Genomic DNA, 25,309 nt, shown 5'->3' with positions numbered 1-25,309 from the left:
GAAATAAAGTAAAAGAATTAGACGAAAAACATAAACTTAAAAACTTTTTAACATAAAAAAAAACAGTGCTGGGTAGATTACTTATAAATTGTAGTCTGTTATTGATTCCAAATTACATGACAAAAATTGTAGTTAGTAACGTAATACATTACACATTTAATGTAATATGATCTGACTACTTTTGGATTACTTTTCAGCTGAATGAATGACCAATGAATTATGAATAATTTGAGAAGAACATAATTCATAATTCATGTAATCAATAAAAAGTAAATTTAGTCTGATTATGAGTATTTTAAAACATAATATAATCTAAATATTACAAGTACTTTATTTTTGGAATCTGATTACATAATCCAGATTACATGCAATCAGACAGATAGATAGATAGAGTGCTGGATAGTATCTATCTATCTATCTATCTATCTATCTATCTATCTATCTATCTATCTATCTATCTATCTATCAATACTAGTAAACTTAAAAATTAAGTTTAAGTTTACTAGTACTTTAAAATAAAAATACAGATAAAGCTAAATAGATTTAAAATAAAAAAAACTATATATATATATATATATATATATATATATATATATATATATAAAAAATGACAAAAGGACATAACAAAATGATTAAAACTTCAACTTAAATTAAAACGAAAATTGAAAATATAGAAATAAAAAAATGAAAATATTAATAAATACTTTAATAATATATAAGTAATACTAAAACAACACTTTAATTTTAAAGGTGCAATATTATAGTACTTAAAATAATAATAATATAGTACTTAAATATCCCAAATGTTTCCAACTATTTGTAAATCGTGAGAAAATTGCAGTTTTAACCAAGGCTCTGGGACATGTGAGGAGTCGCCTGTCAAATGCGTCATACCCGCGTTACCCTCGGTTTCCGGTTTTATTTTGTAGAAACCATGGAAACACCAAAGACGCTTTAATATTTACATGTTTTAATAGACAAGGGAACAACTGTTTGGATATATTTATAGACAGAAAAATTAATTATTGTTATGTAGCTCCACACGTTTAATCTTATTGCTTAAATCTAATTTTCTTGATTTTTTGCGAGTACCATGCTTTACCATGCCTCAGAGAAAAACACTATTTTGTCAAGTAGCTAACATAGCATAATCAGCTTTATTTTTAGTAATAGTAATACAGCATTTTCTTCATCATACAATACGTTTTAAAATGAATTGCATGTCATTTATCAACACAAGCCATCCAGCATTTAATATGATATTCTAAAATCAGTCTATGTTACTGCAGTGTGTAACAAGTGTCTGACAGCACCCGCTGAGCGACCACGTCCCAAGATTCTGCACTCAAACTTTGCGTCATCAAGCTATGCCTTTGTTTTGAATAGTCCTCTAGCGACCTCTAGAAAATTTTACCTATTGCATCTTTAAGTCTGGATTTCACTTAGCGTCTGTTTAAACAGAGACAGCGACTTACGATTCAAGCATGTGATTTTGGGCTTGTCCCAGTGGCCATCTTCTCGGCATCTGATAGTAGGAACGTGTCTTTGGATGAAGCCGTCCTTGCAGTGGTACCTGACCAGAGAGTTGATCTCATAGCGTGGCTTCATGCTGCCATAGATATTGGCGTCTTTTATGACAGGGGGCTGACCGCAGGACACTGGGACAGAGGAAAAGGAAGGTCAAAGACAATTAACTCACAGTAAGCAACACTGCAGACTACAGTATATGAGGGGGAAGAGGAAGTCTCACCTGTGCCCTTCTTGCAGGTGAAGGTCAGGTGGTAATTGCACGGCACATCATTCCACTGGCCGCTCTCATGCCAGATCATCACCACGCAGTCCTCGCCCGTGGAGAAGAAGCTGTCCGGCTGACCCTCTCTCCAGTTCTCAAATTGCTATAGTGCACAAGAACACAAGTAGAGAGTGTTATTCTATTCATGCACCACTGCATGTGCCCACACGAGGGTGCAAAGATCACATGTAAGAATCAAAATAGACTGTATTTCATCCACATTTGGAAGGGTTACATGGGACTTTCCTTGATAAAAGCGGGAAAGGGGATGCTACGTTATTCAAACAAAATGTACTGCTGCACTTAATTTGCATGGGTTGAACACAAACACACAAGCCCCATTTCATACGTAGAAAGGCAGACAAAACATCAAATAAATAAAAACGGTCATTACAAAGATTTATACTGTATATTCTGAGTAAAATCAATATTTGTGTAATATATATAATTTTAATATATGCATATAAATACATACACACAAACACGTTTTCATGTTTTATGGGGACTTTCTATAGACATAATGATTTTTATACTGTACAAACTGTATATTCTATCCCCTAACTCTAAACCTACAAATCACAGAAAACTTTCTGCAGTTTTACATTTCAAACAACATCACTTAGTGTGATTTATAAGCTGTTTTCCTCATGGGGACCAAAAAATGTCCCCACAAGGACAAGGATTTCGAATATCGCCATCTTTGTGGGGACAACAGGACCACACGCACACACACACACAGAGGTTTGTTTTGCTATCAAAGTGAGGACATTCCATAGGCGTAATGGTTTTTATACTGTACAAACTGTACATTCTATCCCCGTACAATACCCCTACCCCTAAACCTACCCATCTCAGAAAACATTCTGCATTTTTACATTTTTAATAAGACATTGTTTAGTATGTTTTTAAAGCTATTTTAAATATGAGAACTCATGAAATGCTTTCATATTTCATGTTTACGTCATAATACCAATGTAATACCCATGTCATTATACAAATTTGTCCTCATAAATCACAAAAATGCGCAAGCACACACACACACACACACACACACACACACACACACGATATGGCTTTTATGTTGTATTGACTTTCAGTCACAATAGCATACTACTATTTTTGCAGTATGTAGTATGTGTCCACCTTATTTTTTTAATGTAAGAGCGGGGCAAGTTGTAACTTGACTGTGCAAGACTTTCTGTGTCATCTTTCAGTTATTTTATGCTGCTTGATATTGAAAACATCTGTTATATTATTTATGATTATTATCATAAACATAGTTTTACCGTTTACTGAACTTTGATATTCTTCTAGTTATTTACATATTGCCATTAATGAATAGGAAGTTTCACACATTCAAAGGAAATAGCTTACTTCTGTGTTGCAAAACAAGATGTATACTGTAGACAGCATGCAAATATTCGGTATGCATGGAATATCCAGATAACATAGAACATTAGTCATTAATTTAATGAATTGTTAAAAGTCAAAACATTCTTAAAATGTAAAATACCCATATTTCGAAGATGATAATTGGACTTCACTTGCTGAATTTAACATGCAACATTAAACTTTTGCAAAATGTGCAGTTTTGCATTCTGATTAATATGGCATTGTAAATTAATTAATTAACATTGAGAACTGCTTTTTTAAAGTGCCCTGTGTGCTTCTGTTTATACCACACAGAATGCTAGAAATGCTAAATCGAGAACCTTCCTATTAGCATTAGCATGATCTCATGGTTTATCGTTGAGTAACAGTTGCACTTGGGTGGCACATTTTTATACTGAGTTTTTAAAGTCTGTGCACTATGGGTTCTCAGCAATTTTAGGATCAAACAACCTCATTTAATCATTGTCAAAAAAAAAAGGACAAACAAAAACAAAACAAGAAAGACTCATATCTCTGCAATGTTGGTCACCTGGAAAACAGACGTGCATCTAATAAACATTATTAGGATCAAAATAATGAATCCCATCTTACCATAGGGTGTCCATCAGTCCAGCGGAAATCATTGTCAAACATTTTATCATTCAGCCCGATCCACTGATAGTCATGGCCCAAACCTACAAGACAGTTACACAGATTTCAATCTATATCTCTGCCAAAGTAGTACATACAAACTATCATAAAACTTTAGAAGACTTAAGATATAGTGCACAAGTTGTATGTCTATTTTATGCTATTGGTTATCTATTTCATTCTGCTGCTATTGGTGGGAAAAATGGATAGTTCCCGCTTCATACTCAAACTGCTGTGTCAGGCTGGTTGGGAAACTCAAACAAACAGAGTAATGTTTTGATAGCACCACATGCTTATACTTTTTGGGATAATCAATCCACTTATAGCTGTCTCTGCGTATTAAACTGGAAAAAGAGAACATATTTTAATATGAAAAAAAGCATCTTTAAGCACCTGGATGTGTAATTTTAGAGAAGTCTACATAGAAGCCCTGAGAAATGGAAAAAATCCATTAATCTTTTTGTATGAGGACCTTTGCAAACTTCTTTGACATCTTTATAGACTACCTGGCTGATGTGAAAATAGCAGGAAATCAGTTAAACCAAACCACACATCAAATGACAAACAAATGTAGAACAAATCGTTTCTGTGCCCCGAGCAACCAAGATGAAGTTTGTTTAGTTTAGAGTCAACAGCATGGTCAAGCACTTTTAATATGACATATGCTTTGTTTAAACATTGCTAGAATTCATTTGGTCCTGAATATCTTTTTTTGTTGTTGTTGTCCCATTTAAAACGAACCTAGATTTTTCTACATTTGATGAAAATGTGTCTGTCAGAACTTGCCACCACAATGTTAGGCTGCTGTGGGTGTTTGCCAAAACCATTGCTATAAAGTTGCTAAAATGTTCTTGTGGTTTTTAGAGCTTTCCTATACAGTGATGTAGATGATGTATTTTAGTAGGCCAAAACTCGGAAACACGTTAGCATTTTAGCACTTCCTGTTCCACCGTCCCGGGGTCCTTGGGATTTTTTTAAAGCTTTTACTTGTCATGAAAAAGGTGGTTGCTAATGCTAACAAGTGGCTAAATGGGACTACAGAGGCTGTCAGGGACATTAAAGGTCATCAGCCAAACAGGCAAACTCATCTCACTAGTCGCTTTCACAACCTCATTGCATTTATAATTACACTCTTACAAACTATTCTAACTCAAACTTTCAGGGAAAAAGCTTTTAAATAAAGACTGAAAGAGTTATCGGAAGCTTAATGGTGGTGACGTTGAAGTCATGTGACCAAGGTGTAGTTAATTTATAGCCTACGTTTAGCTTTTGACTTCTGCCGATTGTTTTTATGCTTCAAAATTCATAAAAGTTGTGTTCATTTGTTATCATGATGAAATAAACGTGTAAGACTCCTAAACTGTTGTTGGTCACAGAGACTATTTTCTGAAGTAATCCAAAAGCCAATAGAAAAATCTTTTGGGTTTTTGTCGAGGGAACCAGGGTGATGCTAACTTTTGGGTTGGCATACAAAAATACATCATCACTGAAGCTCGCTATATAGAATACTAAAAGAGATAGGAAGTAAAAGAGTAAAGGGTTTGTTCAAGCCCTAACTATCAAGTGTGGGTGTAGTGGAGACAAGGTAAACCAGCGACTGAGCCTAGTGAGGGGAGTGAGCTTCCTTGTCTTTAGCGTCCTTGTTAACGCGCCCGCCTCCCATGCCGGAGACGCCGGTTCCAGTCCCGCTCAGTGCAGGGACAGAGTAGGACCGGAGGGGTTACATTGGTGCCGTGACCCGGATGGGAGTGAGGTTTAGGGTGAGTGTAGCGGAGGCCAACTAGTGAGAGTTGTGTGAGTAAACCTCACTCCCCTGATCTTAAGAGGCACACTAGCAACTGACTCTATGGAATGCGGTCTTTACCGTCCTTGTTAACGCGTCCGCCTCCTATGCTGGAGAAGCCAGTTCGAGTCCCACTCGGAGCGAGGAGAGTAGAACTGGTTACATTTGGTGCCGTGACCCGGATGGGAGTAAGGTTTAGGGGGGTGAGTGTAGCGGAGGCCAACTAGTGAGAGTTGTGTGAGTAAACCTCACTCCCCTGATCTTAAGAGGCACACTAGCAACTGACTCTATAGAATGCGGTCTTTAGTGTCCTTGTTAACGCGTCCGCCTCCCATGCCTAAGAAGCCAGTTCGAGTCCCACTCGGAGCGAGGAGAGTAGAACTGGTTACATTTGGTGCCGTGACCCGGATGGGAGTAAGGTTTAGGGGGGTGAGTGTAGCGGAGGCCAACTAGTGAGAGTTGTGTGAGTAAACCTCACTCCCCTGATCTTAAGAGGCACTCTAGCAACTGACTCTATAGAATGCGGTCTTTAGTGTCCTTGTTAACGTGTCCGTCTCCCATGCCTGAGAAGCCAGTTCGAGTCCCACTCGGAGCGAGGTGAGTAGAACTGGTTACATTTGGTGCCGTGACCCGGATGGGAGTAGGGTTTAGGGGGGTGAGTGTAGCGGAGGCCAACTAGTGAGAGTTGTGTGAGTAAACCTCACTCCCCTGATCTTAAGAGGCACTCTAGCAACTGACTCTATAGAATGCGGTCTTTAGTGTCCTTGTTAACGTGTCCGCCTCCCATGCCTGAGAAGCCAGTTCGAGTCCCACTCGGAGCGAGGTGAGTAGAACTGGTTACATTTGGTGCCGTGACCCGGATGGGAGTAGGGTTTAGGGGGGTGAGTGTAGCGGAGGCCAACTAGTGAGAGTTGTGTGAGTAAACCTCACTCCCCTGATCTTAAGAGGCACACTAGCAACTGACTCTATAGAATGCGGTCTTTAGCATCCTTGTTAACACGTCCAGCTCCCATGCTGGAGAAGCCAGTTTGAGTCCCACTCGGAGCGAGGTGAGTAGAACTGGTTACATTTGGTGCCGTGACCCGGATGGGAGTGAGGTTTAGGGAGGTGAGTGTAGCGGGGGTCAACTAGTGAGAGTTATGTGTGTAAACCTCACTCCCTGATCTTAAGAGGCACACTAGCAACTGACTCTATAGAATGCGGTCTATAGTGTCCTTGTTAACGCATCCACCTCCCATGCCTGAGAAGCCAGTTCGAGTCCCACTCGGAGCGAGGTGAGTAGAACTGGTTACATTTGGTATCGTGACCTGCATGGGAGTAAGGTTTTGGGGGGGTGAGTGTAGCGGAGGCCAGCTAGTGAGAGCTGTGCAAGTAAACTTCACTCCCCTGGCATCAAGAGGCGCACTAGCGTCTGACCCTAGAGACTGCGGTCTTTAGCGTCCTTGTTAGCGCACCCACCTCCCATGCCAGAGACATCGACTCGAGTCCCGCTCGGAGCGGGGCGAGTAGGACTGGAGTGGTTACATGAGCAATAATATTACTGATGTCTGCTTTGGCAAATACATTCATAAATTCAATAGGACACAGTTCATGAAGAAGAACTTACGATTTACAAAGAGCTGCTCCTCGTGGGACAGGACGCTGGTGAGGTGACCACCCTGCAGACGACACTCTCTTTCCGCTGCTTCCCATGTCCGTCGGTATGTGAAGTACTTATAGCAGTGGCTCTGAAACTTGTGCCAGCCAAAGTCACAAACCTCTGTATCTGAAAGTGTGAACGACAGACATTGAATCATAAGAAGCTAAGGAAAAGAATCCTAAAAATTTGTAAAACAGGTAATACATATCGGATAGCTTCCATAATCTCACCCATATCGGTGCACCCCTATTCAAATTGCAGATGCTTTTGTAATTCATTAAGCAGCAACAACAAACATTATATAGTGCCCATAGTTTATCACAGAAAAGACATCTCATGACAGCCATTTTCTTTTGCATTAGCCATGAACAAGCCTGTCTTTCAGATCATATGGTTATGGTGCAGAATGGACACACAGAACTGCATCTGTTTTGAGTTCTGCCATTAACTGGGTTAACCTAGTGCAAAGCACTTTTTATTCTATGCCATACAATGAAGATCATCAACATTTTACTTGGACTGAAACCCCCTAATGACCGCAGAGCTCAGTGTGAAAGCTAAATGCAAACAATGACATCTAATGAGGCTGGAAAGAAAACACTAGTAAATGAGGCCAAGTAAATCATCTCAGACGCACGGCCCATAGTGCTGTTTTCTTTAACTGATTATACACCATTACAAGCTCGCTTCATCCTTTGCCCTGAATGGCCAGTAGATTAGCAAAACTGCTGTCATAGCAGAGTGCATGTACTGTATATTAGAAAATCTATTATAATTGCTACAATAATATCCAAATCTCCAATTTACTTGAGAATGTATACTGTCCCTCCAGTTTCCGTTGTCTTAAGTTGCATATTTTTTAAAAGTAATTATGAATCACAACAAAATAATTTAGCCAAATTGACCAAATTTGATGTTTCATCATGAATAGCACAATTTAGTAGTAATCAAATTATGGTCAGAGGAAATATTAACAAAATAGCCACAGCTTTGGTGGATTTTAAATTGCCTACTTATTTCAGAGAACTAATACAGACAATGGATCAAATCAGGAAAAATACTGTAACCGCTAGTCAGTAACTAGCAACTGGCCGTTGCATGCAACTTTGGCTCTTTGTCAGAAAAAAGTTTTTGTACTTTTTCTTTGGCTTGGCATCTTGTTCATGACAAAGACTCTTGTCTTCCAAAGTTCTGTCTCATGCCATTTCAAATTTTGGCTAAAATATTGCATTCATCGCAATATCTCAAAGTTTAATGCAGCAGCTATAAATTAATTGTTTTCAGCTCTCAACAAAGGTCCAAATTCCACTTCACTGATTAAACAAAACTGAATAGAATGTCAAAAAAGCATCTTTTTTTACATTGCATGGAACGCAAGAGTTCGGCTTTTTACAATCACCCCTGATCTTTGGCTAAAAAGCCTGAGAAAACAGATGTCCTCAGAGGTGATGTTTATGCATGGAGAAGATTAGCTCTGCTGACTAATATCAGCAATATTTTGTATGAAGCTGGAACCAATCCATTGGGGGACCAACGCCCAACACGACAGCCAAGCCTGTGCAAGTGAGCGTAAATGTCAAGTCCTGAGAAGGTTAATAGCTCTCTTCAAAGCTAAGACATGCTCTCATTCATAAGTCACCTGATTATTTTCATAGTGTAAAGCTAAGGGAAAGCCCTACACCAGACTTAGGCAGGTGTTTTTGGAGTTTCTATACTGTGGCTTGTCCCCAACGTGACTCAAAAGGGGTCTCCATGAGCCTCTTGGACAAACAACGATTCATTAATTGATTCCAGCTGCTTTTGCAGTACAGGCCCATATGCCAATAGCAATGGCCTTCCCAGAATCCTTAGGGGTCTCACCTTTAAGTGAGGGAACAGCAAAGAAGGGCCATGTCATCAGAGGAGAATGGCTTGACTTCATCATCCTCAAACATTACGCACTGTCCACAGCCATGTGAAAAAGAGATTCACTATTTTCTTTTTTTCTATGAGTTGTTTGTCTTAGCGAAAACCACAACAGACAATCCAAAAGGGATGTTCCCATTTTTGAAGTGCTTCACTTAACATTTTGATGGGTGATGGGAACTAACTGTGAAACAAGGCTCTCACTGCATGCCAGTAAGACACTTTCTGTATGTAAATGTGATACAAGTACAAAATACATTTTATCTTCATTTCAAGCATATCAAAGCCTAACCCCTAATCAGAACAATGCCAAGCCAATGGCCAGACTAAATTATCAGCATGACAGCGGATTTGGCACCTACAGATAAAATGCTTTGTTCCCTCTTCAAGCTTCATGTGATTGTATTAAGACAACATGAAGACCTTCTGTCACGTACAATAAGGTTCTATTATACATACTAACATTAGTTAAATCAATAGCTAAAACAAAATAAGAATAAGCAATGAAGAATGCTTTTAAAGCACATTTTAAACAAGATTATAGTTAATTTCTACATACAGTCAAATGTTATTTACACTTAACAGACAGACACCAAAGAACGCGGACAATCACCAGATTACAGTATGTCACTTCTTATTCCATGAACTGACAAACACAGTTTCAACAATCTGCGAAAACAAGCACTGACCAATGCCAACAGAAGCCGACAGGGGAAAGACACTGGTCCAACAAAACCTTATGAACTTGTCTGTTGCAGATGGTCAACGTCTGTCAGTGCTGTGTGAATTGGCCTTAAAGGGATAGTTCACCCAAAAATGAAAATTCTGTCATTAATTACTCACCTTCATGTGGTTCCAAACCCGTAAGACTTTTGTTAATATGGGAAACACAAATGAAGATCTTTTTGATGAAATCTGAGAGCTTTCTGTCCCTCCATTGACAGCTATGCAATTGACTCTTTGATGTGTCAAAAAGTTCACAAAGATTGTAAAACTAATCCATATGATAAACAGATTGAATTTAGGCATATATTCACATATAAACATTCATCAGCTCACACATCAGTTGTGGTAAATGGAAGCTCAAGCATGTTTGCTTGACGTGCGAGAGCCAATTCTTGTATGTTACCCAGCACGTTTGAGCTTCCTCAAGAGGCTTTTTCTCACGCATCAAGCAGGTTTGGTTGAGCTTCTGTTTATATTTTCTGATCAAGGTTTATATGTGAATAAAAGTCTAAATTCAATCTGTTCATCATATAACCACTCAAATCATATGGATTAGTTTTACAATCACTTTATGAACTTTTTGAAGCGTCAAAGTGGTAGTTGCGTAGCTGTCTATGGAGGGACAGAAAGCTCTCAGATTTCATCAAAAAGACCTTCATTTTTGTTTCCCAGATTAACGAAAGTCTTACGGGTTTGGAATGACAAGAGGGTGAGTAATTATGACAAAATTTTCATTTTTGGGTGAACTATCCCTTTAAGATGTTCTGGTCTTTATGGCTTCAGTGTAGATCCAAGTTAGTCTATTGCTATTGTCATAGAAAACACTGCTAATCAAAGCCTGAAATGTCAATCTCAAACCAATTAAGTCTCTGTGGAAACAAAAATTCCTGTCCTATATTATTTTTTCTGCTGAATATTTTGTTTTACGCTGAAATATGCCACATTATGAAGTTCAGTGTGTTGCAAACGTCATTTCATGCTGGCTTTAATTACTTTCCGAAGCCTTCTAAAAGTCACAACCTAAGCCTGGGACCTACACAAGTCATGCTTTTGTGGTAGACAAGTATGACGAGGCAACCAAAGGAAAATGCACGCATCATTTACGTAGCCACTCTATGTGCCTGGGACCATGCCAAGTAAGGTAATTGGCTTAGCGAATTGCTCATTTGTGAGAAGTCTGGTTGGTGTAAAGGAAGAGGCAGTGCTGTCACTGACTGTCTGACCTTTTCTCTGAACCCTCTTGTTGGCATAAATCTGCTTTCATCCCTCTGGACACCATACCGCAGACCCTCTGGAGGATCCGGCCTGCCAGAGGTGATGAACTGTGTGGTTTGGTTTGCTCATTGCTAACAGTTTGGACTGACCACTATATACAATTTGCTTCACTGGAATTAATAAACAGACACTATTCACAATTTAGAAAATAGCCCCTTAAATCATAACATATTCCATTCACCGGCTCCTACAAATATAAAACAAGTTACAAAAATATTCCACTTATTGGAAGCCTAGCAGGCAATCAGGCAAATAAATATGCAATCACCTTAATGTTTCAAGAATAAACCATGACATTTATACATTAGGCATTGAGTGATGTGATAGAATCGCTTAGCAACTTGATAGCATTTAGTTGCAAAAAACACAAATATTCCTTTAAGAATTTAATATATTAGTCTAAGTAAAACAATTGTATAGTATCATGTTTTCATACCTTGCTCACAGAGGGCTCCTGAATAGCTGGGAAGACAGACACAACTGAAAGAGTTTAACCCGTCAATGCATGTAGCTCCATTGCGGCAAGGGTTTGACTGACATTCGTCAATTTCTGCAAGAATTAGGATAAGAAAATATATTACTTTTCTTACAGAAACTCTCAAAAAGTTCATCAAAAGTAAATAAACTGAAAATGTAATAGTATTAAAGGCTTCAAACCATTTTCACAATGTTCCCCACTAAATCCAGGCATGCAGAAACAAATGTTTCCTTTTCCATTAGAATAGCATGTTCCACCATTTTCACACACACTGATGGAGCAAAGTGTGAGATCTGAAATAATAAAGTAACGACTATTAATGGATGGACAAATCCACTATGGACAAATGAAATATGAAGCAATTAAACTAAATCAATTATTTGTAAACCTCAAGATAGTAACTTTGGAAATTACCTATTCACCCCTATGTAAGAAAAGCAAGATACTTTACAAGTTACAAAAATACATATTATGTGAAACTGTACCTTGCAAATCCACCATAAGGCTCACAACAGTATAGCTGGATTCTGCCCAGACCTCTGGTTTTCTTGTGGTGAACTCTTCCCTGGATGGTGGTTGTCCTTCAACAATTGAGGGACTTGCCACATCTTCATAATCTATGGCATTCACTTCCATAGTACTTGTGGCTTTGGTGGTGGTGAGAATGTCTTCTGAAGCAGAAGTAGTGACTCTATCCGAAACCTGAACTGGCTCTTGCACATTTAAGTCTATAGGAACACTGGAGGAGGGACGACTAGAAACTGATAATGAAGTGAGAGGCTTCTCTGTTGAGAATCCAAATGTAGAATGTGATATTTCTTGTGTTGTCTCCTCTGAAGTCTCTGATGACTGCACTGGGGTGGTTGTGTCTTCTGAAGATGTCTTTTGGATTAGAACAGTTTCTTGGGAGGAAGACATTACTGCTCTAAGACCATCAGTGGGCAGAATAGTGGTCTCTGAACTCTGGGTTGTGAATTTTGTTTGAGTCTGGACACTAGAAAAAATCAATGGTGTTGTGTCTTCTGCAGAACCTTCAAATACTTTGGCTGATTCATCATGCGCACCAGCACTCATTTCTTCAGATTGTTGAATGAGAAGGGATGGAAAAATAGTTGCAGTGAAAGGTTGTTTTGAGAATGCTTCAGTTGGCTGATCACCAGAGCTGATGTCCTCAGAGGTGGTGAAGATTGTGTTTACACCTTTTGCAATCTCAGGGACCAACAAAGGACTCTCGGTTGTACTTCCGTTTTGATCTTTCTCAGAGTATTTAATATAAGGAGTACTTTCCTCTGGGATTGCTCCTGCTTGAGGAGTTGAGACCACCTGAATCGCAGGCTCTGTACTGGGCAAAGCCAAACTAACAGGTTGCCTTGGCTCTTTGGGATGAGTACTTGTTAAGGAACTTGTAGAGCTGTGAGATGAAACAGTGAAAGATGGAGATAAAGTTGGATGTTTTAGTTCTTCTGTTGAATATAAATCTTGTCCCGAGCCTTCATCTTCAGTGGAGGTGGAGCCCTCAAAATCTTCTGTTTCTGGTTTCATTTTTCTTTCTACAGTGCTGGATTCTGGAGTTGTAACAAATGGTCCTTTGGTGGAGCAATCCACCCTAAATGCCTGTGCAGTCTTTTCTGTTTCAGCCTCGTCAGTAGCCACCACATCTGGGTCATTAGATGCCGTTGTTGAAAGCACGTCATCCGCAGAACCTTCCAATGGTGTCGGTTCCTCTTCATCATCTGTTGGCCGCATCCCAGAACCTTCTTCATACTTCGGCATGCTAAATGATATGGCTTGTGAAGTCATCTCCTGGCTTGGAGATTTGGTTGCAAATGTTGGAAACTCCGTCGTGGTTATACTTTCTGAGCTCTTTGTTGTGAAATGGGGCTCAATTGGGCTTCTTGTCGTTGACCCAGATTCATTTGTCTCGGGGGAAGATGTGCTGCTTTCAGCCTCCTCCGTCAGTATTACCATCTCGTCATCAGGGATGGTTTCTTCTTTTGGTGGGATAGCAGTGTCAAATTGGTCTCCTCTAGCCTCCTGAGTTTGGTCAATGTCTGGTTTCAGAGTCAACTCGTGCTTTCCGTTAATGAAACTCAGCTCTGGGGTGATGGTAACAGAAGCTGAGGGATATATTTCAAGGTCTCCACTGCCCAAAGGTGACTCACTTTCACTAGATGTTAGGGTTTTAGTGGTTTGCCCAAGGAATTTCAGAACAGAATCAACTGCAAACAAAGAAGAAAAGACATTACACAAAGTCAACAGCTAGTCTAAGTCAACAGCTAATCAATGAAGGGCTGTTGTGGCCTAATGGTTAGAGAGTCTGACTTATAACCCGAAAGTTGCAGGTTCGAGTCTCAGTACTGGCAGGAAATGTAGGTGGGGCAACTGGCACTGCATGTATATTTCACTTAAAGTCTAGAGTCTCACTTGAGGCAAATAAAATGCTCAAGTGAATTATAACTTTGGCTGTCAAGATGTTACTTATTATTGTTCCTACATAAGTAATGGCTCTACTTAAATAGAGTAGAGTGAATTGCTTATTATAAATATGTCCCTATGAGACCATAAAGTCACTATATTGCAAAATCACAAGGCCCTTTTCTTGTTCAAAATTAAACAAAGTGATTACAGCTACTGGTACATTACACATTACACTGTGTGAAATATAGCCAGAAATTTTACTACATCCTGAAAGGCTTCAATGACATACATAACAAAATATACCTTTCCTCTGATGGACACACTAGCAGCCACATATGGTAACCTGATCTGTAGACTGGACGAGGTAAGGGAAAGTAATTAGCTTGCAGTGATTACTTTGCTGACTGATGTTTTAAAGGGGCTTTGCCATTTGACCCAAGAGGCATTTGTCTGTGGCTTTGAGAGCTACTCTTTCTCACACTCAACACCTCTGTCTCTCTCTGATGTTTTCCTAGAGTAGATGACCCTTTAACAGTCTCAAATGGTATAAATGGGTCAACTGATTAATGTCGACCCACAGGACCTACAAGACAGGAAAACTGGCAGCAGTCCATTTACAGATGTTTATCAACATCATCACTCTTTCCAGCAACACTGGAAGTCAATTAAGGTCATGGGAAGGCATGGAAGATCTGTTTTCCTTTCCCTTATTTATGCATGTAGGCAGCACCGCTATTTTAGCTATACTTGTGGATGATGTAAAGATCTAGCACAAACCAACTACAAAAGCAACTGCATAAAATCAAAGGGTCGAGTCCAGACCTGTTGTTTGCGAGACAGCAGTAGGCGTTGCGACAGAGCCAAATGTGTACTCTCTTTAGCCAAGATCTACATTCATTTTGCGTCTCAATGTTTCCTAAACCCAGTCACTCATTTACAACATGCTGCTTTGGACAAGCAACAATCACAAAAACAATGCTGCACCAAAATATGAAAGGACAAGCAAAATTGGTTCATGTGAACAAGAAGTCAATGTATTACCATTCTTTCTCTGGTAAAATTAGCTTTGATATGATTATCGATTATGAAGAGTCCTTTCTATCTGACCTACCTGACTGATTTTGGTCCTTAATGTTGACAAAAAGCATATTGATGTCTAGTGGAAAGCCGAGGTCCTTCGTGGAATCAATCTGTTGGCTGTGCACAACCTTTTCACTTAAACCTTCTGTAGTCGTGTTTGCTGTGGTTTCGTTCTCTTTGTACACAATTTTTGGCTTGTCTGGATCTCCTTTGAAGGTTGTAACAAACACAGGCGAAGTAGGAATCATACTCTCAGGAGTATCTGTGTCACCGTTGCTGCTACCCTCAGCACCACTGTATTCAGTATGCGGAGTATCTAACACAGGATGTCTGATCCCTGCGGTGGGCTGACGGGGTAGCTGGATAGAGAATAAGGAATCCAAATAATGGGGCATTTCAGTTGGGGTGGGGACTGAGAATGGCTGAGAAGGAAAGTAAGTACCGGCACCAGGGGGTGCCCCTTGCACCAAGGAGTTTTCGTTGTCTTCATAGTCTTTAAATGTGGTCGGGGTTGCCATATCTGAAATTGCCTTGGCTTCAGTTGGTACAACAACTGTGGATTTAGCATAAGGATATGCTTCAGGAGTGGCTCTTTCGCGTGGAGCCATGCTTGCAGAAAACATGGATGGTGGCTCTTCTGTGGTGCCATGGGCTGGTGTAGAAGGCATTGCTTTGAGGGAAGAGATTTGAAGGCTTTCTGAGATTATTTGAGATGTTGTGGGTCCAGCTGTGGGTACAGTTGTGGGATCCCATCCTGAGAACAGAGAGAAGAGGAAAGATGTAATTTTGACCAAGAATTTTGAAAATACTTTTAAAGGTAAAGTGTAGAATTTTGATGCCCCTATTGGCACCAAGTTGAATTATAAAAATAATGGCTTGTTTCCAAACACTTGCCCATCTTCCATTGTTTAGCTAGTCCGCCCATATTCACACCATTTATTGACAAATGCAGACAAGTCAGATTGCCCAAGCAATGTTGAAAGAGCCACAGTGTCAACCTACTAACCTACTTTTTTTTTTTTTTTAACAGTATATTTGTCTATATTAATTTGGGATGTAAGAAACTATATCAGCTTTAAGAGGTGCTATTAAGGAGAGTACTGTAGAATGCTTTTGTAGTTTTATCGCAAATCAGTCACAGCCCTCAGTCTATTAACACTGACCAAGTATGCACAATCACTGGCAACAAGGTCAAGATATTTTAAAAAATTTCTAAAAACACCAACAACAGCAGAATCGTCTAAGCATGAAAGAATTTTTTGGCTGGTAAAGAGTTATTTTGGGAAAATGACTTGCTATGACAGGGTAGAACTTGACAGTTTACATTTATTTTGAAACTCTAGCTTCCTTTCCAGAATGTTTTTGGCAAGTTTGCATATTGCCAAACCCCTTATTTTGACTATGACCAGTAGGTAAATAGTCTTGAATAACTGCACTTGGAATGTTTTATAGTTTAAGCGCCAAAGTCGTCTCATTTCTCACAACGGATAAATCAAACCGTAACACTGCTATCTACATGCAGGCTAACTCTGACACACTGTCACGGACCTATATAAAAATTGCAAATGAGGCAAAGTAAACTACACTATAATGTTCACTCCTGTCTGTTCATACACATATAGCTGCTGTGCTCATGACATGTTGGCGGACCTCCAAAGGTTTGACTCAGACTGTAAAAAATGTTCGTGCTTAGCAAGAGGTTTCAGCAGCAAGGCAAACCCATTCATGACGACATGTATGGCAGTCGCACATCTGGCTGTATAGAGCGGGGGTCCTAAAGTCTGAAAGAACAAGTAAAAATGCCTATATTTAGCTGAATTTAAAAATATATATAGATTTCAGAATGTCTAAGTATATAGTGTATATCTTTTTCTTTAATGACAAAACCAGACAATCCATGTTATCCAGGCTTAATCAGGCTAGACGCCATATTTATTTAAACCAATATTTAATTTTTTACTAATACAAATGAGGCTGTGAGGGATAGACATATCGTTCAAAAGTCTTTTATTCAGCAAGGATACCATAAACTGATCAAAAGTGAAGGTAAAGACGATTTCAAATGCACTGTAAAAAAGAATTGTTGGTTTAACTTAAAAAAGTAAGTTACCTGGTTGTCTTAAAATTTTGAGTTAATACAATGAAGGCGATTGATTTTATCAACAGAAATTCAAAATATTATGTTATCTGAACCACATTAATTATCTAAGTTGATTTGACAAATGAAAAAATGTTGTGATAACAAATCATGAAAATATTTTTTTACGGTGTAAGTTCTATTCTTTTGAACTTTCTATTCATCAAAGAATCCTAAAAAATAATGCATCACAGTTTCAAAATTGAGAGTAATAAGAAAAGCTTCTTAAACACAAAATAAACACAGCATATCAGAATGATTTCTGAAGACTGGAGTAATGATGCTGAAAATTCAGCTTTACATCACAGGAATAAATTACATTTTAAAATATATTAAATTAAATATTTGAATATTCAAATAGAAAAGTTATTTTAAATTAATATAATATAAAAATATTACTGTTTTTACTGTAGTATTAATCAAATGCAATATTTGTGAGCATAAGAAACGTCTTTCAAAAACATTTAAAAAAATCTTGGACTCTACAAAATTAAACGTGACTTAGTATCTTAAGACAGTACAACATATTGAACAAACATCTATCCCACATTTGGAAAAAATAAATAAATAAAAATTACATTGTGATGCCTATGCTTTTTATCTATTGCATGTTTTCAGAGGAATTTCACTAACAGTAGTCTGACTTATGAGACAAAACACTTGTTTTCAATAGTAACCACCAATTGTTCTTCTTTCAGCATTTACTGCTTTTGAGAATTGATGTTGTTTTGAGTACGTTTTTATATTTCAGCTGCATAATGCTGAAGTTATGCAGAGTGTTGTGTGTAGACAAAGGCCCACACCCATCTCTCCATCCTTCACTTTGCCAATTCTGTCAGTCTATCTTCGTCATTCGGTAAGCCTATACATATCACAACCAGGACAGGCAGAATATAAAATAACTGAATTCTTATGACAACGTTATGTTAATCTGGATCCAAACACATATGAAATTATGAGAAAAATTCATTTTTGGGTGAAGCCACCTACTTTTGCTCATGACAAGGCTATGACAGTACAACATCTCACTGCTTCTTTGTCTCAGTCTCAGTGTGTGGACACACAACCAGCTGTTAGACGTTAGGGATGTGTCCTCTTTTCTGTGCAGCGCCTCTTGATGTAAAACATCAGGCATCTTTTTCCTTTATAAAACGGCAGTGATCTTGAAACAGCACAGGAGGAAGCCACATCCCCCCGCTAGCGCTTGTTTATATATTATAGTGGGGCGCTCTTGCCCTCCACGCTCTTTCCTGGCCTACTCAGAGTTCTTCTGTTTGTTTTGCGGTAGAAGCCCATTTAAGAGAAGTGCTTCAAGACTGGTTACATGAAACAAGCCACGGCTAACAGGAAAGCCACAAGATCCCTGGAGGTAGGGGGTGAAAAGGAGATACCCGATGTAAAATTGGATTAAATGCATGTTAAGCTCTGCTTTTGTGTGGCCTGTTTCCATTTTCTCCCTCAAGTGACAACTGAGGTTGTACAGACAGAGAGTTTAAACAACCCCCAGCAGGACAGTTACAGGGTTCAAAGGTCATAGTCATTCTGGGCAGCGGAACTGACCTGAAAACAGGTCAGTTAGTTTGCCGTTTTAAGGCACATATTTGAGCTCGACTTAGGACAGACGTTGAACAGATGAAATCTGAGGATGCCCTGGAGAGAACATATTATTCTGCTTCCACCCAGCTAGCAGAGAGAGAGAGGAAAGGTCCTCTCGGAGTCACAGCTGTTATGATATCACAGCAAAACAGACGCCTCCCTATCTACAAAACAATAGATGTGTGAATCTCACAAAACCTGTCAAAGATGTTACCATAATCCTCCGAGAGGGCAAGGGAGGCAGTGCCGCCTCAAAGAAAATAATCCACATTACAAAAATAAAACAAGGCAAATATTACAAAATGTGACATTAAAAAGTGTATAAATCACTCGTTTTTCTACAGTTACAGAGGGTGTAGTTTATGCGATAAATCCCGAAAATATTGTGCAAAAATATTATTTAAATACATTACACACACAAACGTACACTATATTGCCAAAAGTTTGGGGACGCCTGCCTTTACGTGCACATGAACCTTAATGGCATCCCATTCTTAATCCGTAGGGTTTAATATGGAGTTGGCCCACCCTTTGCAGCTATAACAGCTTCAACTCTTCTGGGAAGGCTTTCCACAAGGTTTAGGAGTGTGTTTATGGGAATTTTTGACCATTCTTCTAGAAGCACATTTGTGAGGTCAGGCAGTGATGTTGGCGAGAAGGCCTGGATCACAGTCTCCACTCTGGTTCACCCCAAAGGTTTTCTATCGGGTTCTATCAGGTCAGGACTCTGTGCAGGCCAGTCAAGATCCTCAACACCAAACTCACTCATCCATGTCTTTATGGACCTTGCTTTGTGCACTGGTGCCCATCCCCAAACTGTTCCCACAAAGTTGGGAGCATGAAATTGTCCAAAATGTCTTGGTATGCTGAAGCATTAAGAGTTCCTTTCACTGGAACTAAGGGTTAAAGCCCAACCCCTGAAAAACAACCCCACACCATAATCCCCCTCCACCAAACTTTACACTTGGCACAATGCAGTCAGGCAAGTACCGTTCTCCTGGCAACTGCCAAACCCAGACTCGCCCATCGGATTGCCAGACAGAAAAGCGTGATTCGTCACTCCAGAGAACACGTCTCCACTGCTCTAGAGTCCAGTGGCGGCGTGTTTTACACCACTGCATCCCACGCTTTGCATTGCACTTTGTGATGTAAGGCTTGGATGCAGCTGCTCGGCAATGGAAACCCATTCCATGAAGCTCTCTACGCACTGTTCTTGAGCTAATCTAAAGGCCACACAAAGTTTGTAGCTATTGACTCTGCAGAAAGTTGAAGACTTCTGCGCACTGTGTGCCTCAGCATGCGCTGATCCGGCTCTGTGATTTAAGTGGCCTACCACTTCCTGGCTGAGTTGCTGTTGGTCCCCTTTTGGTTCCATTTTGTTATGATACCACTAACAGTTGACGTGGAATATTTAGTAGTGAGGAAATTTCACAAACGGACTTATTGCACAGGTGGCAACTTATCATGGTACCATGCTTGAATTCACTGAGCTCCTGACAGCGACCTGTTCTTTCACAAATGTTTGTAGAAGCAGTCTGCATGACTAGTGCTTGATTTTATACTCCTGTGGCAATGGAAGTGATTGGAACACCTGAATTCAATGATTTGGAGGGGTGTCCCAATACTTTTGGCAATATAGTGTATATACATGTGAATATAAATTATATTTTCATAAAGAAAAACAAGCCCCTTTTTAATATTTTATATTATTATATATATTATTGGAATTTATCATCATATAAAATAAATCTAATATTAAGTTAATTGTTTGTTTGTTTGATAGATGTTGCTGATATATTGTTACCATGTAAATAATTTTGGTCAACATGAGTTGATTTTAAAATGTGCAATATTAAATAAATGTGAATGAGTAATTTCTTGTTTTTTTTCTTTTGATGTTGGGATGGCATGTTTCCCTGAGATTTACCCAGTAGGTTTTAGGATTCATTTTTCCTCCTGAGCATTTCATGAAGACCTACCTTTGAAACAGAAAGCTCCCAGTTTCTCGCTCGGTAAAGGAAATCCTGTCTGGTTGAGGTAGCGGTACATAGTCCTCACTCCCAGCTGTCCTTTGCCGCACTGAGTTCTGGGTACAGAAATGGGGTATCGGGCACTGCCGTCAGACAGCCAGCTGAAGTCGCAGCGGTCCATGCCGTCCCTCCAGGCTGCATGCAGGTGACCTGGAGATGCTAAAACGGCGTCCTGTCTTTCGCACACCGCCCTGGCCTCATCTAGAGTCATCTTAACATCCACAGGAGGGAAGAACACCTCACCTGAGGTCAGACACACACAAAAACACATTCACTTTATACATATTACACAGCCTCTGTTTCAAACCCTAGTAAGCTGCCTATCTAGACAACATTCTTAGGCATCATACACCCGACACAAATGCTAACCCAAACACGGCAAAATTAAGATCGATTTGGCTAAAATCTATAAGGTACCATTTGATGCTCTTAACAAATAAGGCAATCCCAGAATGCACTGGTATGAAATGGAAAAGTAACTATGGACTAGTAACTAGTCCATTTAATTAAAAGTCAACTATTTCACCCAGAATCTGTGCATAAAAGGTATTTGTGTGCTTATTAAAGTATTACGTTTTGCTTAGTGGCATGCTAATGTTGGCATGCTGATGACCTGACTTGGAATCAGCTGTGAACATTGTTATGCATTCATGTCATTTAAAAAAAAAAATCACTCATTACATGCTTTAACTCATTCCATTTGAACAAGTGACATCATATAAAGCAACTAAACCACACATTTCACCATTTGATGTGTCATTGTGCACCTTCTTTATTTTTTTGATATTTTGCAAAAGAATATAAAAATAAATGAATAATGTGATTGAGTATTTGCTGTCATCACCAATAAAGACACACTCCTATTAATTAAATTAAATTAAATTAAATTAAATTAAATTAAATTAAATTAAATTAAATTAAATTAAATTAAATTAAATTAAAGATTTCTTCCCTTCAAATTGAGACATTTGCCTTCTAAATTCTCATTACTGCAATGAAAAAAATTTATATATATTATATTATATATATATATATATATATATATATATACTTATATTTTCTGAATAATAATAATAATAATAATAATAATAATAATGATAAAGTATTATTTTATCTCAAATAATGGTAATATTTAGATAAAATAATACAAGCATTTGTACATGATAGTGATATTTTTTATATTTTTCTTTCCGAAAATTTTGGGGTGATGTTTCCGTGAAATTCACTAAGTAAGTTTTAGGATTGTTTTTCTTAGGATTTTTCTTTTGCAAGAGAATATGGAAGTAAATTAATGATGTGATTAAATATTTTGCTGTCATCACTAATAAAGCCACACATTGATATTGTATTTGTATTTCTTTATCTATTTCTATTGATTGACTGATTGATTGATTGACTGACTAACTGACAGATTGATTGAAAAAATAATTTTTAAACAAAAATTAAATTTAAATATTTGTGAACCATTAGGATTTTTTTTCAAAATGACATTTTCCATCCAATCAGACATTTCCCCTCCAAATTCTCGTAACTGCAATAAAGAAAAAACTATTTAGGTGTTATGAGCGTTGCCAAAGAAACAAGTAATTTCGGAGTTTGAGCACGTGAACAGCTCTGAGCAGTCGTCTCATAATTATAGTAATTCTGACAAGACGTGATCACAGAATGAGGAGCGCTGTTGGTGTATGAGAAATCCATTCCCTAGCTGATTTCTAAACTTACCCTGAAGTTTTCCTACATAGCAGTACACATCATACATTTCGGAGGAATTTCTGAGTCCGTATGTTCTGACTCCTGGCTTTAGCATCATATCGCCATGGCAACCTTCCCGTGGCTTTGTGATGGGGTATCTGTGGAGAACAACCCCAGATGTGGTTGTCATATCAGCAATATTCAAATGATGAGATATTTGTTTTCGAGTCTGGAGCTAAAGAAATCACCTGACGGTTTGGTCTGCCAGCCATCCGGCGTCACACTGGTCAAATCCGTCCTCGTACGCCGAATACAGCTGCTCAGCGGTGGCGACGGTCGCATCCACATCGATGCAGGCCTGCTTGGCGTGCTCGAAATCTAAACTGTAGCGACTGGTGTTGGCACGGTAATGAAACACAACACCTATGAAAAAAAAAAAAAAACAGAAATCAAGTTCATGAACCAAAAGCAAGAACAAAATTGATCTGATCAAACTTTATAGAGAGCAAATTTTGATTGATTTTTGTGATACACTTATATATTTCCAAGGACATGACAAGAACACTATCTACTATGGAAGCTTGTTTCCGCCACTGAATAAAAAATACAAAAAGTAATTGCGACTTTTTATCTCAGATTTGCGTGATATAAATTAGCAATTGTGAGTTACAAAGTCAGAATTGTGAGAAAAGTGTGAGAAAGTGTAAATTTTTTCCCCTCAGAATTGGACTTTTCTCAGAATTCTGAGAAAATAAGTCAGAATCACTAGATATAAACTCACAATTGCAAGAAAAAAGTCAGAATTGCGAGTAAAATATAAACTTGCAATTCTGACTATTCTCACAATCATCTTTAAAAAAAATTTATTCTGTGGTGGAAACAAGCTTCCATAACTACTCCATATACTATTATATTATAAAAGTTTGAGGTTAGTAAGATTTTTTTAAAGAAATTAAAACTTTAAAAACTTTAAAAATTTAAAACTTTGCAAGAATGCATTAAATTGATCAAAATGAAAGTAAAGACATTTATAATATAAAAAGATTTCTACTTCAAATAATTGCTGTCCTTTTGAACTTTCTATTCATCAAAGAATCCTGAAAAAAAGCATCACGGTTTCCACAAAAATATTCAGCGGCGCAGCTCAATGTTTTCAACATTGAAAATAATAAGAAATGTTTCTTTTAACACCAATTTAGAAAATCAGAACAATTTCTGAAGGATCATGTGACAGTTTTACAGAATTTTTTATTAAATATAGTGAGAATATATAAGAGACTTTCAAAAACCTTTAAAAAAATCCCATTTTTTAACAATCAGATTTTCTTTCCAGTCAGGTGGTCATATGGTCAGTGTTATATGATTTATCTTTATCTAACAATAAATGTGATCAAATAGGCTGTTTTTGTGAGGAATCACATTCGAAGAGGGCCGCCTTTGTACTGAATGTACAAGAATCCTTTTATTGTTCAGCTATTTAGGAACCTGCCGTGTCAAATACTGAACATGATCTGAATAGTAATCACTCTCACAGCATTGCACAGCACAAAAGCAACGCAATGGCCAAAGGCGTGTATGAATGTATATGAATAAAACTGTCTATCAGCTAAAACTTGCAAATAAAATAAAATAATAAATAATAAAAAGATTTAAGGGCCCATCACACCAAGAATGATAACTATAAAGAAGTATAGCAGTATTAGTGTCCACATGACCACACAATAACATTTTGTTTGTTAAGTGTGAGCTGCAGTTTTGTTGTCTGCCACTTTAAAGGGTTAGTTCACCCACAAATTTAAATTCTGTCATTAATTACTCACTCTCAAGTTGTTCCAAACCTGTAACACTTTCGTTCATCTTCAGAACACAAATTAAGATCTTTTTAATAAAATCTGAGAAATCTCCACAGACAGCTACACAACTACCACTTTCAAGCCCCAGAAAGGTAGTAAAGACATCATTAAAGTAATCCATGTGACTTCAGTGGTTTAACCTCAATTTTATGAAGCAACCTTTCCTTTCCCAACTTTTCCAAGAGGGTTTTGCAGCTGAAGCATGCAAATTAAAAATAAAGTAAAATGGAAAAAACAAAAACAAAAAAGGAAAAAATGTAAACTATATATATATATACTATATATATATATATAAAGAATATATGAAGAAGAAAAAATATATGTAAGGTGGATGAATTTATGGATGCAACTTTTCCAAAAGAGGCTTTTACTGTCCAAACTGTCTAACAGTTATGGCATGCAAATGAAAAATTAAATAAAATAACAGCAACAAAAATAAAAAATAAAATAAGTAATAACTTAACAAGAAAAGAAGACTTTTGGTTCCTAAACTACACAGTTTGAGTTCCATGTTGAAGTTTAATACTTCAGCACATATAAGCAATAGTGCTAGTTATAGTTGCTTTAGCAAACGCTACTAATCAGGCTCTCAGAACAGGCTGTGCCTTCAGACTCTGTAATTTGTCCTTATATGGGCTTTTCTAGTCTTTTTTGGGTACAATAGCAAAACTGCTGGCTGAGCAGGCCAGGTTCTGAATGCTCTTTCCTCAGAGGGATGGCAGTGTGTTTTTTGGGCAAGCGCTACTTTTGAGTGGCAATCAGCGCTGCCCGGACCTCAACAGAGGGCATTGAGTGTATTTGGCAGGAAAGCACACAGCTCTCTGCGGGCCTACAAACTCTCCAATACCACCGTCTCACCTGAGCCAGATGTGCTCATGTTTTA

The 25,309-nt window shown here is 38.2% G+C and overlaps 1 protein-coding gene across 1 annotated transcript in view; it reads right to left on the bottom strand.

Moving 5' to 3' along the window:
- vcanb (versican b) overlaps positions 1–25,309 on the bottom strand; it is a 33,496-nt gene that overhangs the window by 1,350 nt on the left and 6,837 nt on the right. Inside the window, exons 4-14 of the mRNA XM_048181097.1 lie at positions 22,822–22,996; positions 22,604–22,731; positions 20,831–21,124; positions 15,150–15,872; positions 12,106–13,839; positions 11,800–11,913; positions 11,579–11,692; positions 7,204–7,362; positions 3,776–3,858; positions 1,751–1,895; positions 1,476–1,658 (exon numbers count right to left, since the gene is read on the bottom strand). Of these exons, the coding sequence (XP_048037054.1) occupies positions 1,476–1,658; positions 1,751–1,895; positions 3,776–3,858; positions 7,204–7,362; positions 11,579–11,692; positions 11,800–11,913; positions 12,106–13,839; positions 15,150–15,872; positions 20,831–21,124; positions 22,604–22,731; positions 22,822–22,996 (3,852 nt within the window). The remainder of the gene's footprint in view (positions 1–1,475; positions 1,659–1,750; positions 1,896–3,775; positions 3,859–7,203; positions 7,363–11,578; positions 11,693–11,799; positions 11,914–12,105; positions 13,840–15,149; positions 15,873–20,830; positions 21,125–22,603; positions 22,732–22,821; positions 22,997–25,309) is intronic.

This window comes from Megalobrama amblycephala, linkage group LG2, assembly GCF_018812025.1.
Source record: "Megalobrama amblycephala isolate DHTTF-2021 linkage group LG2, ASM1881202v1, whole genome shotgun sequence".
NCBI lineage: Eukaryota > Metazoa > Chordata > Actinopteri > Cypriniformes > Xenocyprididae > Megalobrama > Megalobrama amblycephala.
The sequence above is the reverse complement of the archived record's forward strand: the minus strand, read 5'-3'. Positions and strand labels throughout refer to the sequence as shown.